A 16,562-nucleotide genomic window follows, 5' to 3' on the forward strand; every position below is an offset into this window, starting at 1 on the left:
GGTAGGTCAAGCTGCACCTTAGCAAGGATGTGTGGAGGAGCATTGCACATGATGTACGGGCTGTGGGGGTATCCAATAGACGACATACACACTGCCACAAACGCTGGGACGACATTTCCAGGTTGAGAAAGAATGTAGCGGAAGTGACACTGGGGATGATTCCAAGAATGCCACGTCTGGCCCGATACTCCATGACCCCTCTCATGCACCGTATCATTGCTGTGACACATCCTGACCTGTCCGACCGGCTGCGTATGGATCAACAGCAAACTAGCGGTAAGCAGACTGTCTGTGTATGTTACTTGGGAGTGCAATGCATGTATTGGTGCTCAGACACAATAGTGACTTCCGTGTTGCGTATGTATCATTGCAATGGCATGTTGGTGCCATTGGCGAAGTCTAATTTGACTTCCAGGTCCGGCATGTTGACACCCTACTTGCTTAGCAGTTGAGTGTTGAAGCACATGCCGTAGTGGTCCGTCGACCCATGGCAAGACATGTGTGCAGATGTACGTGCTCCTGCCCTGTCCCCATGCTGTACATGTTTCACGGCCAACACCGCTTATTTCATGTGAGGATGACTGGTAGGGGTGGGCGTGTGCAGGTTGGGGGCTAGATGTACTTTGTCAGCAATGGCATTAGGGATTCCTTGTCCTACTGTACGTGAATGTGCCCATGACTTACACCTCTTTTCTGTGCATTTCAGCTTTGGCAGAGGGCACAGACGGCGGAGATGAGTGGAGGCAATGCATCCGGATCAGACTTCGTGCACACGCGGACTGACACAGAAGAGGGCTGCGCCGGAGAGGGGGACAGGACCGTCCCTGAGGACTCGCATGTGGAGACCCCATCGTCCTCATCTTCCGACAGTGTTGGTGAGTCAGCACTGTTGTCACAGACTGGGAGTGGGCAATCAACACCTTCGGTCGGGACACAGCACACAGGGCCAACACTGCTGCCAACTGCACCATGTACTGTTCGTGCACGCAGGAGTAATGGGAGCAGAGTGGCGTTCGGTGCAGGCACCGTTGCCCCAGCCTCGGTGACCCAAAATGCACTTTGTGCTGTGGCTGTAGATCTGCTGCGACAGCTGTGTGTGGGGCAGACCAATATGATAAATGCATTCCAAGACCACAATAGGAAGTTGGGGCAGGTGGTGGCATTCATGGAAGGGATACATGGCGATCTTGCTGGTCTACACAGGACTGTTCAGTCATTGGCAAGCAGTGTGTTGTCTGCCATTGTACAGTCGCATGGACAGGGTGCTACTTCTGTTTCCCCATCTACACCACTGGATGTCTCAGGGGGGAGTGAATATTCTGACCAGGACTCAAATACAGGTTATTGCACTAGAAGCAGCGTCAGACAGCATGTCAGGGCACGGAGGGCACAGACACCATCCCCTAGCTCAGCAAAATCTGTTCACAAAGACAACGTCAGATACACTGGAGTTCACACACAGGACCCACAAGTGGTGTTGGGGGAAATGCCTTTACATGCTACACATGCATCCCACACAAAAGGTATTCCCAAGGCAAGGGATACTACCAGGTCCATGGACACTCCCTTGGACAAGGACAATCAGAAGACAAAGGCACCTCAAGAGAGCAGGGACACTCCCAAGGACAGGGACACTACTAAGGAATGAGCCACTCCCAAGGGCAGGGACAAGGACTATCAAAAGACAAAGGTACCTCAAAAGAGCAGGGACACTACCAAGGACAGGGACACTACTAAGGAAGGAGCCACTCCCAAGGGCAGGGACAAGGACAGTCAAAAGACAGAGGCACCTCAAAAGAGCAGGGACACTCACAAGGACAGGGACACTACTAAGGAAGAAGCCACTCCCAAGGGCAGGGACACTACTAAGGAAGGAGCCACTCCCAAGGGCAGGGACACTACTAAGGAAGGAACCACTCCCAAAGGCAGGGACACTACTAAGGAAGGAGCCACTCCCAAGGGCAGGGACAAAGACAGTCAAAAGACAAATTCACCTCAAAAGAGCAGGGACACTCCCAAGGGCAGGGACACACACAGGGAGAAGGTGTGTTCTGGAGACAGGTACACCACAGACGACAAGTCTGCTGCCAGGAACAGGGCACCATCCAGGGAACAGGGAAAGTCCAGAGACAACATTCCTCCTACGGAAAAGGCACATCCAAGGGACAAGGCTTCTCCCATTGACACTGGCGCTATCAAGGACAGGCATACATCACCCCTGGCTGCACTGAGGCTGATGTTGTTGAGGGAACGGAATACAGATGTCTCTGCGGTGGAGTCACCCCTTACCTCCACTCCCATCAGGGCCCGTCAGGAGCAGAGGAAGGTGGACCCTGTTGTAGCATTCCCCATGACACATGTTGCAGAGCCCGGATGGCAGCCACACAGCAAACGACAAGCAGGCTCCAGCACGTCCCCAGAGAGCAGACCCCCGGCAGCAGATGCTCCACCTATGGTGGGTGATATTTCATTTCAGTCCGAACCTCTTGCCAGTCCTGTCCTGTCCAGGGTGCACTCACATATCCCTAAGAGACGTAGACACACACCATTGACACATGCCCACCCCGATGTCGCTCAAGTGCAACTATCCCCAGCTCCCAGAGCCACCCTGTGGCTCATCATTTCAGTGGTCCCAGTGGCGCAGGTGCAGTTGACTCGCATGTGTCAGATAGTGGCACTGTGTCTGTTGTTTGCTGTCATGCATCATGTAGTAGCACTGTCTCAGTTGTGCCCTCTCCTGTTTCTGGTGCTGGCAGTGTGTCTGGGTCAATGGCCCATGTGTCAGTCACTCGAGCTGTGGCTGTGTCTCACACTCCTGTATCAGGTGCTGGCAATGTGTCTGGGTCTGTGGCGCATGCGTCAGTCACTCGAGCTGTGGCTGTGTCTCACACTCCTGTTTCTGGTGCTGGCAGTGTGTCTGGGTCTGTGGCCCATGTGTCAGTCACTCGAGCTGTGGCTGTGTCTCACACTCCTATTTCTGGTGCTGGCAGTGTGTCTGGGTCTGTGGCCCATGTGTCAGTCACTCAAGCTGTGGCTGTGTCTCACACTCCTGTTTCTGGTGCTGGCAGTGTGTCTGGGTCTATGGCCCATGTGTCAGTCACTCGAGCTGTGGCTGTGTCTCACACTCCTGTTTCTGGTGCTGGCAGTGTGTCTGGGTCTGTGGCTCATGTGTCAGTCACTCGAGCTGTGGCTGTGTCTCACACTCCAGTTTCTGGTGCTGGCAGTCTGTCTGAGGCAGGTAGTTCACGCAATCCACCTGATTCTGTGATGTGAGGTGCTGTTCACTTCACTCACATGTCATTGCACATGGTGTGTACATTGTCTATTGTAAACAGACTTGCACTGTTATGGTCCTTGGGACGGGTTGCTTGGAACACGTACTTGTGCTGCCTCTGATGTACCTGCTGTGGTGCCCACAATGCCCTGTTGCTGTTCTGATACTGCTGTCTGCCCTCATGTGCTGCCTCTGATGTACCTGCTCTGTTACGAACACTGCCCTGTTGCTGTTCTGATACTGCATTCTGCCCTCTCATGTGCTGCCTCTGATGTCCCTGCTCTGTTGGCCACAATGCCCTGTTGCTGTTCTAATACTGCTGTGTGCCCTCATGTGCTGCCTCTGATGTACCTGCTCTGTTGGCCACAATGCCCTGTTGCTCTTCTGATACTGCTGTGTGCCCTCATGTGCTGCCTCTGATTTACCTGCTCTGTTGGCCACAATGCCCTGTTGCTGTTCTGATACTGCTGTCTGCCCCCATGTACTGCCTCTGATGTACCTGTTCAGTGCAATGGACTGTTGATGCACTTAGCCCCTCTCATGTACTGCCTCTGATGTACCTGTTCAGTGCAATGGACTGTTGATGCACTTAGCCCCTCTCATGTACTGCCTCTGATGTACCTGTTCGATGCCATGGACTGTTGATGCACCTAGCCACTCTCATGTGATGCCTCTTCTGTACCTGCTCTGGTGTCCACTATGCCCTGTTGCTGTTATGATACTGCAGTCTGCCCTCTCATGTACTGCCTCCTTTGTACCTGCTCTGTTGACCACAAGGCCCTGTTGCTGTTCTGATACTGCTGTGTGCCCTGATGTGCCTCCTCTGATGTACCTGCTCTGTTGGCCACAATGCCCTGTTGCTGTTCTGATACTGCTGTCTGCCCTCATGTGCTGCCTCTGATGTACCTGCTCTGTTACGAGCACTGACCTGTTGCTGTTCTGATACTGCATTTTGCCCTCTCATGTGCTGCCTCTGATGTCCCTGCTCTGTTGGCCACAATGCCCTGTTGCTGTTCTGATACTGCTGTGTGCCCTCATGTGCTGCCTCTGATGTCCCTGCTCTGTTGGCCGCAATGCCCTGTTGCTGTTCTCATACTGCTGCGTGCCCTCATGTGCTGCCTCTGATGTACCTGCTCTGTTGGCCACAATCCCCTGTTGCTGTTCTGATACTGCAGTCTGCCCTCATGTGCTGCCTCTGATGTACCTGTTCAGTGCAATGGACTGTTGATGCACTTAACCCCTCTCATGTACTGCCTCTGATGTACCTGTTCAGTGCAATGGACTGTTGATACACTTAGCCCCTCTCATGTACTGCCTCTGATGTACCTGCTCTGGTGCCCACTATGCCCTATTGCTGTTGTGATACTGCAGTCTGCCCTCTCATGTACTGCCTCTGATGTACCTGCTCTGGTGTCCACAATGTCCTGTTGCTGTTCTGATACTGCAGTCTGCCCTCTCATGTGCTGCCTCTGATGTACCTGTTCAGTGCAATGGACTGTTGATGCACTTAGCCCCTCTCATGTACTGCCTCTAATGTACCTGTTCAGTGCAATGGACTGTTGATGCACTTAGCCCCTTTCATGTACTGCCTCTGATGTACCTTTTTAGTGCAATGGACTGTTGATGCACTTAGCCCCTCTCATGTGCTGCCTCTGATGTACCTGCTCTGGTGTCAACTATGCCCTGTTGCTGTTCTGATACTGCAGTCTGCCCTCTCATGTGCTGCCTCTGATGTGCCTGCTCTGTTACGAACACTGCCCTGTTGCTGGTGTGATACTGCTGTCTGACCTCATGTGCTGCCTCTGATGTACCAGCTGAGGTGGCCACAATGCCCATGCTCAAGCATACACTGTGATTATACCCCGATTATGTGTAATAAAGCAAGTCAATCATGTGTCGTGGTTTGTCGTAGTCATTCTTTGCTATGTGATACAGGTGTGTATTTGTATTTGATTCAAATCAGTGGGTTCAGACACATGACACTCCCCCTCCCAAAGTCACGACCCTTGCAGGTACTCCCCTCCAGACAGCGAATGGTTTGTAGCGTGCCTGCGGTGTCCTCGAAAGTGGGCCAAGACTAGGACGTGGTGGATCGCGAAGAGTATCGGGTAAGCGTGTAGTGCTGGGTCCATGTCGGCGAGCAGCTTGTGGTGGGTATCTCAGCTATGTATGGTATATTCGCTGTGGGGCATGCGCAGTGTTCAGGCAGGTTGTTTTTCCGCAGCGCTTTTATGTGTATTTTCCGCCATCTTGATTTGGAGGATGGTCGTAGACGTCAGTCCGTACGGCGGAGTCTCTGGATTGGTTATGTCCGCCGCGTGGTCGGGTGTAGTTGGGCGGCGGAGCGTGCTCTTCCGTCGCGGACGGAATTTTGACACTCTTTCCAATCCTGATATGGCGGACGGAGTGACCGCGGCAGGCGGACACAGAAAAGGCTTGTTCCGCATACTCCAGGGCTGCGGACGCACTTCCGTCCGCCATCCTAATGAGCCCTTAGTCAGGCATTCCTTTAGCGATTCTTGGTATATACGCATGTATCAATTTCTGGCCTGCACACCCTTTTTATTAATAACTCCAACCCGGACTGTCCCTCGTGGGGAATGGGGGTGGGGGAGACTGGTTTGCCCTTGTTTGGAACATGCCTTTAATATTTAGAAAACAAAGGAGTGTGCCAGATGGATTGCCCATGGCTCAGATGGGTGCGTGTCCTGCTGCCTTGATCCACGGATGCAGGCTGCTGATACAGGAGTCCTGAGTGGTCCATGCTGCAGTGGCTCCAGCTGTTTCCAGCTGGGGAGGTTGAGGTAGGCTGAAACCTGGGGTGGTTTGTGTTCACTTTCAGGGGGACCTTCAGGCTCGATTGACCCACTGGGGCCCATTTTCAGAATACAGGTGTCTAGCTGTATATCTGCACAGTATAGAATACAGTGTTTGGAATGGAGTTGGCATGAGTGATTGTTGTAGCCATGGAGGGGACCCCTGTATCTCCACCTCACATGAGCCACATCAGTTCCTCACCTGGCAGCCCAGGTTCAGGCTTTGAAGTGCTCTAATAATGACATGCCATTTACAGAGGGCACACCAAGGCTCACACCTCCAGAGCATCATCTTCGCTAATGAAGGGAATCTCTGGTTTGTCAGATAAAATGACAGCTGTTTCCACATCACTCAACCGAACCTGCTGCTCCCAGACCTTTAAGATCCCTGGTGAAGCTGAGGTCCTGGCTTTGCTTAAGAATCTGTTCTTTCATACCAAGCCCCTTGAAATCATCCTTCTTCATCTTCACCAGCAAACAAGTCCCCTGCAAAGTTTAGTATCAAATATTTATGTTTTAAAAAGGGATCATGTCAAATACCTTGTATTCAACATGTTGTGACTATTCTGAGGACCAGATGTACTAACATTAGGATATGCCAAATCATATTTTGGGAATCACAATCCCTAATGTACTGAAGAATTACTTTGGAAATAGCAATTCAAGAGGGGTTCGCAAATATTAATGTGGCAAGGCGAAAGACAAAGCTCATCCAGTGTTTCCGTGCACTCATATGGAAGGAAAGCCAGTCTTATTGATGTCCTCTGTCAGTAGAGTTAATCAATATTGGAAGATATGTTTGATTTATTTGGTCTTGAAATGGGTGAGAGACTGCTTTCTGTGCCACATCTTGGATCGTGGGGAGGATGGTGTGTTGCCATACATGAAAGAGAAGACACTGGATTGAATCAAGGTATTTTTTATACTCTCCCTTCCAATTCCATCGTATCCCCTGTGCTCCATCATAGGTAAAATGCAATGTGTTTTCCCTCCTTGCTTCGTAGAGCGCAGATCGACCATTTCAAACACCTTCATAGTTCCTGGATGCCTTCATGTTGAGACAAGGCACTCTACCTATGCTTGTATTTTCACTGTAACTAGAATATATAGATGTGAGCTATGGGACGGAAACGTGAATTTCTCATATGATCCTCCCCACTTTTAAGTACTGATTGAAGATTCCTTCTACTCTCCCACACGGAGAACATATAGTCAGACGTTGTCTTCGCCTTCACTGATGCTCTATCCTATTCCATTATCCTCAAAGATGCACTCAGCCATTCCTTCTTCATTCTAAAGATGAGCGTCATCAAGAGCCTGAAGGTGATCTGATCGCTCTCTATCCACCAGTGTCTTCCCAGCATCCCACAGAGGCAGTCACTATATTAGGACTAGAGTCAAGATACCCCTAAACCAGCACTGATCTCATCCACCTCATGGAATGCACAAGCCACCACAGACCCCCTGAACGCTTTCCAAAAAACATACTATTTCCATGTACAAGTAGGTAGCCTGTAAGTGATCACCATAGAGATGAAATCAGCACTATTAAAGAGTGATGTTAAAAAGATACATCTGCTTTTATTTTTTCCACGTCTGATGGCAATATTCACTTTTTTAACAATCTGTTAAAAATACTGGTTAATGTACCACCAGCAAAAGAGAGGAGTTGGCCTAACGGCTAGAGCGGTTGACCTCAAATCTGGGGAACCCGGTTTGAGTCTCAGCAACAAAGCTGAACATCCTGTGATTCTGGGCAAATCATTTAATCTCCCCGTGCCTAACCAAAAAATGAATGTGTCCTCCTGTAACGCAAATGGTGCTATGTAAGGCGCTCTGATATCCAATATCTTTGGGTCAAGTTTGCGAGATATAAAACTCTGTAAAAAAATAAACCCAATTTATGAGCGTTGTTACTGGTCAAGCATAGCTCTCTGGAAGTTGGCTGCCACAATAAGGCCGTCCTTGTGGAAACCCAGAACCAGCTGGGTATCATCTGCATAAGATGTAAGCCGTACTCCATGGGCCTTTATTACCCTCGCTAAGTCCGCTACATAGATGTTGAATAGCATAGGACTTAGCGAGGAGCCTTGTGGAACTCCACAAGGGAGTGCAGAGATAGGAGAATAGAAATCTCCCAGCCTTACTGTCTGGGTACGGTTTGCCAGGAAAGATGAAATCAGGTCCTTGTCCTTGACCTTGGTGATTCAACACTGCTAATCCTCAGAGATACATAACAAGCAACTGGTGATGTGCCCCGTCACTGTCACAATCTATAGATCAAATGCTAAAATATTTGAATAGGTAGCATAATTGGCAAGCTGCTTTACGAGTGAGCAGAATGGAAAATGCAGAAAGGAGAAGCATGGCATGTGGAAAGAACAGAGAAACGCCAAAGGAAGCAACACACACTACATAAACACACCTGCATCAGTGTCAGCTAAATAAGTATGTACAGCCACTATAATAAATATGTCACATTTCATTGTCCTGTGTGATGTGTTGGAAATGACCCTTTTTGTTTCTTTCTCCTATTTTTCCTGACCTGTTTTTGTTGGCTTTAGAATTCTGGGCATATGCTCTCTATGTAAATTGTTATCATAATTTACTGGTAAGCCCCAAGTAAATTGCACTGTTTGTCAGGGCCTGGAAATCAAATGCTACTGGTGGGAGCGCAGCACTGACTGTGCCACCCACATGAGTAGCCCTGTAAATGTGTCTCAGACTTGCCACTGCAGTGTCTGCACGTAGTTGTGAACTGCCATGTCGACCTGGCAAATACACCCCACTTGCCAGGCCCTAACCTTCCCTTTTCCCTCATGTAAGGCACCCCTCAGGTAGGCCCAAGGTACCCCCAAGGGCAGGGTGCAGTGTAGGTGAAAAGTAGGGCATCTACTGGTGTGTGTGACATGTCCAAATAGTAAAATACTGCCAATTCCGTTTTTCACTATTGAAATGCTATCTGCACCCTAGGTTAACACGCCATTGTGACAAGATAGAGAAATTATTTTTAGGCTCTCTGAACTCAGAATTTAATAACATATCTTTTTGTAAAGAAGTTTTTAAATTGTGTGTCCTAAAATTCCACTTTAAAAAAGGCATATTCTTGATTAACCATTATGTTTGCCTCTGCCTGTTTGTGGATTGACTGTTTTGAAGTGATAGGGGCTGGGGATGTGTTTAAACTGTAGACAGCCATTGGTGGGGTTGAGGTGAGCCTGGTCCTTCCTGGATGACTCTTAGCTGAGCTGAATAGACCTTGGATGCATTTAGAGTAGTGGGAGAAGTTTTCTTTGCACCTGAATAGGGCCTGTCACCCTTTCACAATGCTGTCTCCCCTGTGGTCATGCTGCACCAGCGGGGACAGAGCTTGTTTGGGATCTGGGCTCAGAGACCCTTGAACAAAGAAGAACAAAGTCATTTTGGTCTTGTTTGGTTTTGAAAAAGATACCTTATTTGTCTAAACTGGTATGGTGTCCATTTGTGTAATTTGTCACTATGTTACAGTGAGTGTTGGTACACATACATTACACATTGCCTTTGGGATACGCCTGTCTGCTGGTGCCAAGCTATCAAAGGGGTGAGCAGGAGTTATTTAAATTGTGTTTCCCCCTTACCATGACAAGGGTCCCTGTTTGGAAAAAGGTACCTATCTCTGCCAATTCGAGAACCCCAGTTCTAACATGCTGCTTTTATTTGGGGGTGGTCCTCTTTTTAAGAAGCCTTCTCCATTGAGCAAATATTCCACACAAGGTGCTGCTGCTCTGAAATTAACACACCTCCTTCATTGTAGCACCACCTACGAGGCACAACAATAAAATTGTAGGGCCCAATTCACAAACGCAATCTGAGACAAAAGTCTAACTTTACAACATTTGGTATTTACAGAGGTCATTTACGAGTCATATCTTTACGTCCGCTGTCAGGCTTGGGTTATACTCTCCTCACCCAGGCAGTACTCTCTGGTTCTGGCGGAATGAAGTGTAATCAATGGGCCGGAATACAATTTTCACAAAAAGGAACATTAGGAACATATGATATATGGCAGAGTAGGTCATGAAAATCAGATTGGGCAGGAAAAAGGGTGTGGCCGGACACTAAATAATATCCCAGAAAAGTTTGCTTCTTTGCATCATGGTACATGCAGTCCACAATTTACCCTCCTCTCAGTGTAGACTGTGGTGCCAAAACTATAGTCAATACTAAGGGAAGTATTGCGCTCCCCTTAGTGTTTACTGTAGTTTTGACACCAAGCTGCCAGCGGGTAGCCAAACAGCCCTCCACAGCCTAGCCCACATCAGGGGAACGCAGGCGCAGAGTAAAAGCCTAAGGAAAGGACAGGTAGGTCGTCCGCAGCCATGCCAGTCAAATACCCACTGGACCTCCAGGGGCCTGGAGTACCCACACCCAAACAAGATGCCAAGAAGAGGAAGAGAAGCCAGAAAGCCCACAGTCAGACACACAAAAGGTGACTCCTAAGGCACCAATGCACCAAAGGCCAGTGCCGAACACACCACCTCAAAGAAACCCCCGAACCAGGAAGCACCAAACTAGGAGACAAGGGAGAGAATGCACCACCAACACCAACAGAACGGACCAAGGAGGGCCGAAACAGAAACAGTGAGACCCAAAAAAACATAGGCAAAAACCAAAGCAACACAAAGAGACCAAAATTCCCATGGTGACACCACAACCCAAGGAAGACCGAGCCCGGGGGACAGACAGCCGAATGACACACAGAGGGATCAGAGGCTGGAAGAGGGGCAGGCCGGAAACTGGACCCAAACAGAACCAGCAACAGCAGGGTAACCAAAAGTGCAGCTACCTAAAAGAGACAGAACGACCAGCACCCAACAGGCACACAAAACGGCACCCTGCCGGAAGCTGGCCGGGGCAGGAAACCAAGCTTCAGACAAAACAAGACACCGAAGAACATTTGTCAAGGGACCAACAAACTGAACCAAGGCACCTGCTGCCGAAAAACGATCAACAACACAGAATAGTTGCCGGAGGGACACAAACCCAGGAGGAGGAGGAGGGACAGGAGCCAAAAGATGCACACATCCAGCCCCTGACCCACAGCATCTTGCATGGGAATAAACAGCAGGAAGGCAGCCAGGAACATCAACAGACATGCCCATACCACCAAGACAAAGCACCAGGCAAAATTGAGTGAAGACAATGCCACCAAAGCATGGATTCGAACCTTGTCGCAGAGAGGGACTAGAGACACAGCAGACTGAGATCTCGCAGTCTGACAACAAAGGTCCGTGCAAGAAAGCCAGGGACTCCAGGTCCTACCAAATGCAACATACCCTCTCTCAACAAAGCCAACCTGCAGAAAAGAAAGAAAAAGAACAACTGCTATTTAGTACTTATCCCCGGGGCTGGCAGACACCTGACTGAACTGCCTGCGACAACAATGGCCCCACTTGCCAGCCCCGGCATGCACCAAAAGCCAGAGCACCTTGGTAGCAACCAAACCCTCCAACTGGCAAGCAGGCACTCCAGGAGCAGCCCCAGCACAGCTCCTGTGATTTCAGCCACAAAAGGGCAGCCGTAAGTAAGTCCAGAGATCAGGCTGTGCACAGTAAATGCAAAGCATCAGAGCATATCAATGAAAAGTGCAGAGGAAAACTGCTATGCGATACTCATCCCCAGGGCTGGCAAACTCCTGTGCAACAAGAAAGCCCCCATCAGCCAGCCCAGGCACGCACCACCAGCCAAAGCACCCAGGCAGCCGGTCAAGTCAAGTCAAGTCATAAAATTTATATAGCGCACTACATACCCAGAGGGTTTCAAGGCGCTTAGGAAGGGGGGGATGATTATTTGTCAAATATCCACGTTTTAAGCTGCTTTCTGAACGCTAGGTGATTCTGGGTGAGGCGAAGGTAAGCGGGGAGTGAGTTCCAGGTTTTGGCAGCCAGGTAAGAGAAGGATCTGCCTCCCATGGTGGTCTTGTTGATGCGAGGTACAGTGGCGAAGGCTTGGCTGGAAGAGCGGAGTTGGCGGGAGGGGGTGTAGAAGGACAGTCGAGAGTTGAGGCAGTCTGGTCCGATGTCGTAGAGTGATTTGTGTGCGTGGGTGAGCAGTCGGAAAGTAATCCTCTTATTGACGGGTAGCCAGTGGAGATCTTTAAGGTGACCAGAGATGTGTTCGTTGCGTGGGATGTCTAATATGAGCCTGGCTGAGGCGTTTTGGATTCGTTGTAGTTTATTCTGGAGTTTAGCGGTGGTACCTGCGTAGAGGGTGTTTCCGTAGTCCAGTCGGCTCGTGACCAGAGCATGGGTGACTGTTTTCCTTGTTTCGGTGGGGATCCAGCGAAATGTTTTTCTGAGCATGCGAAGAATGTTAAAGCAGGAAGACGATACGGCGCTGACTTGTCTGTTCATTGAGAGTGAAGAATCCAGGATGACGCCAAGGTTCCGTGCGTGGTCTGTCGGGGTGGGTGCATTTCCGAGGGCTTCTGGCCACCAGGAGTTGTCCCATGCAGAGGGGGAATTACCTAGGATGAGGACCTCTGTTTTGTCTGAGTTCAGTTTCAGTCGGCTTTGTTTCATCCATTCGGCGACTTCTTTCATTCCTTCGTGAAGGTTAGTTTTGGCGGTGCTGGGGTCCTTGGTGAGAGATAGGATCAGTTGAGTGTCATCTGCGTAAGAGATGATGTTGAGGTTGTGTTGGCGGGCGATGGCCGCGAGGGGGCTCATGTATACGTTGAAGAGGGTGGGACTGAGTGAGGATCCTTGTGGTACGCCGCAGATGATTTCAGAGGCCTTGGACTTGAATGGTGGGAGGCGGACTCTCTGTAAGTAAGTGACCACACGGCCAACAAGCACTCCAAGGGAACGTCCGGCACAGCCCCAAGGATGCCATTCAGCTTCCACTTTCTCCTGGCCCAGCCACCAGGAAGACATGCCCTAGCAACCTGGATGCAACCGGGTGGGCTGGTGCACCAGCGGCAAAGGGTGGGCTGGCAACATCTGTGCCTCCCGGCAAAGCACAAAAGGCCGGGAGGCAAACAAGACCCACAACATCTGGAACAGCCCAGAAGACTTAATGGGCCTGCCAAAGACTGCCACAACTGAGCAGCAGTAGCACCACCTAGCACCTCGTCCCATTCCTGTTACCCGACAGAAAAAAGAGCAGGCAGAATATTGGGGAAGAACCGTTTATGTACTCCCAGTGGGATGAGGACTGGAGGGACCTGAGGGTAATGTGCTCCAGTTAAAATCCATGAGGACCTAAATAGTTGATTCAAGATTCAGCTTGTGGTGAATTCCAAATACATGAAATAGATAGTTATTTGGATGAGCCCTTATGAGAGGCATTTTCAGGTTTTTATTTTAAACTGCTATAATAATCTGATTAGATAATATGTTCTAAATTGATAATGATGTTTAAAACTAATGTTGCCATGTAAGCTCGTACAAAAGGGGGTGGTGATGGATGGAGCATCTGAATCAATCAAACATTCACACCCAGTCAAAAGATCTGGGTTTAATCCATCACCATTCTTAAGCCCACTCTGCCACCCCAGTTCAGACATGGCTGTATGCAAATCAGTCTGACCCTGTGCCTCATGGGAACAGTCCAGCCCGAACTGCCAAGCCATTTCTTCCCTGAACCGGAAACAAGCTTCTGAGGACCGGTCCTTGGATGCTTGATTCCGGTCTAGGAAAGACATGGCTTGGTAGTTCGGGCTGGACTGTTCCCATGAGGCACATGGTCAAGGCTGATTTGCATATAGCCATTGTCTGACCTAGGGTGGAGTGGAGTGCCAAAAAATGATGGATTTAGGCCCAGATCTTTGTACTGGGGTGAATGTAAGACATTGTTCTGCATTCTGTCCATCAACTGTGTTTTTTGCAATTTTCACCCCGAGTGGGCTGGGTATGTTCAGACGTGAGTCCCAGGCTCTCCACATCACTGGAGTCAAGCTATCCAGGCTGAAGAAGGCTGATAGCCAGAAACCGGTCCTTGGATGCTTGATTCCGGTCTTAGAAAGACATGGCTTGGTAGTTCGGACTGGACTGTTCCCTTGAGGCACAGGGTCAAGGCTGATTTGCATATAGCCAGTGTCTGACCTAGGGTGGTGTGGAATGCAAAAAAAACGAATATCATTGAAATGCCTTTTTAAAATGATTTACTAACATTGAACATGTGCATAAGATATTTGTTACCTAAAAGTGATTTTGCCAATGAATCATTGCCCATTGCTATATTCTATGTTCTTTTCTTTGTTTTCCTGACAGCATTTTTAAACTCTGTATTCTTCAGACTGTATATAATTGGGTTACACAGTGGGGTAAGAGCGATATACACCAAAGATGATATCTTATTGGTTTTAATTGAAAACGTTGATGTTGGTCGCATGTACGTAGAAGCAAGTGAACCGTAAAATAGCACAACAACAGTGAGGTGGGAAGCACATGTTGAAAAGGACTTGTTTCTTCCGCCAACTGATTTGATTTTCAAGATTGATGAGACGATGTTGATATATGAAATGATTATTAAAACAAATGACATCAATGTCAAAAGAGCACCCAAAATGTAGGTAAGAATCTCAATTCCACGAGTGCTGGTGCAAGAAATCTTCATCATGGCTGTCACATCACAGAAAAAGTGGTCAATTATATGTGACTCACAGAAGGAGAGTGTATACACAGCTATTGTGTGTGGTAATGCATCTAAAAGTCCCACTGTCCAGCTTACAGCAGCCATTTGGATGCACATAGCCTTGTTCATGATGGTTAAGTACCGTAACGGGTTGCAGATGGCCACAAACCGATCGTAAGCCATGACTGTGAGAAAAACCACTTCTGTAGACAACATGACAATGAAAAAATACATCTGCAATAGACATTCAGTCAAAGTTACATGAATACCCTCCTGAAAGAAGTGACCAAGCATCACTGGGAAAATAACTGAGGTATAGCTGATATCGATGAAGGACAAGTTGCTCAGGAAGAAATACATAGGTGTGTGCAGACACAAAGTAGAATAAATTGTTGTCATGATAAGAAGATTTCCGACCACAGTTAGCAGATAAATTAGTAAAAATGTAACAAAAAGTGGAACTCTCAGCTGAGGAAGGTCAGAAAATCCCACAATCAGGAACTTTTCCTCTGAACTCAGGTTCTGCCCTCCCATTTTGTCAGAAGTACTGCACAACTCTGATTTGAATATAATCTGAAAATGGAGAATCAAGCAATGTAAATATAAGCGATTGTGGGGAAAATAAATAAGAAACTTGACTGTTTTCAAATCATTTAAAAAGGAAAAAAAGACATTTTCAATGAACAATTGGAAATAAATAAATAAATCTCATTAAGCCTGATATTTCTAGTCACAGACCATTGAATATCAGCATAGAATATAAGCATGGTGCCATGTCTGGGAAAGGGGTAGCTTTTAAAGCAAACACAAGTTAATGACATCCCAAAAGGCGAGTGCAATTTGAACACTGTTGTCGGCTGACCTGTCTGTAATTCTGCAATGAAACCTATGTGCTAATAGGTTGTGTCACATTATTGTCTGTTTCAGAGGGTCACAGATCAGAAATTGGGTAACAATCCCTGTCAGAGTGAATTAAAAGCCGCTAAATGAATCTGTACTTGGCCTTCTTTTACTTTGGCACACATTTAGTCGGACTCAGCTCAGAGACAATGCGTAATGTATTTACACAGCACACAAACAACAATAAAGTGAAAAAACAAGAAAAATCCCACACTCATTTCGAAAAATAGAGTACATTGTAAGGAATCTATTATCAAAAAGACAAACATCCAATATGTAAAACCAGAGTTATGATTTCCTTTTATTTTGATTGAAGAAGAGCCTCACACTTGTCAACAAATATATCACCCTGCTGGCCAACATCCCACGGTACCACCATAATTTCCAACTCAGACAACACCCAACTCATTCTCTCACTCACAGATGATCTCATCACCACAAGAACCAACTTCAGCAGATGCATGACAAACATCATCAACTTGATGAAGAACAACTGCCTCCAGCAGAACACAGACAAGACAGTGGTACTGATCTTTGGCAACAGCAGCAACAACATGGAATGATTCCTGATGGCCATCAGACCTAGGACTGGCACCAACTCCCTCTGACCTGGCCAGAAAACCTCAGAATCATCATTGACAACAATCTTACCATGAAATCACAGATCATTGCCATCTCTTTTGCCTGCTTCCTCACTCTGCACATGCTACCCCTACACAGGAGACACACAGTGACACAGACCTTCATCACCAGCCGATTGGACTATGGCAACGCCCTCCATGTAGGAATCACCACACACCTCCTACAGAGACTTTAGACTACACAAAACGGTGCAGCCAGAATCATGCTCAACCTACACCGACTAACCCATCTCACACCCCACCACAGGCAACTCCAATGGCTCCCCATAGAGAAGACATGCCAATTCAAGCCGCTGACCCATGCACACAAGGCTA

At 48.2% G+C, this 16,562-nt stretch overlaps 1 protein-coding gene across 1 annotated transcript; it reads right to left on the minus strand.

The window, feature by feature from the left end:
* Positions 1 to 14,313: 14,313 nt before the first annotated feature.
* LOC147700781 (olfactory receptor 1G1-like) lies at positions 14,314 to 15,240 on the minus strand. Its single transcript, XM_086928487.1, has one exon. It carries the CDS (start codon positions 15,238 to 15,240, stop codon positions 14,314 to 14,316), a length of 927 nt encoding a protein of 308 aa, XP_086784613.1.
* Between the last annotated feature and the right edge of the window lie 1,322 nt (positions 15,241 to 16,562).

This window comes from Lissotriton vulgaris, chromosome 7 (genome assembly GCF_964263255.1).
Source record: "Lissotriton vulgaris chromosome 7, aLisVul1.2, whole genome shotgun sequence".
Classification (NCBI taxonomy): Eukaryota; Metazoa; Chordata; class Amphibia; order Caudata; family Salamandridae; genus Lissotriton; species Lissotriton vulgaris.

Bases quoted from the DNA above. Each gene is read 5' to 3' on its own strand.
- LOC147700781 (XM_086928487.1), bottom strand. From the start codon at position 15,240: ATGGGAGGGCAGAACCTGAGTTCAGAGGAAAAGTTCCTGATTGTGGGA.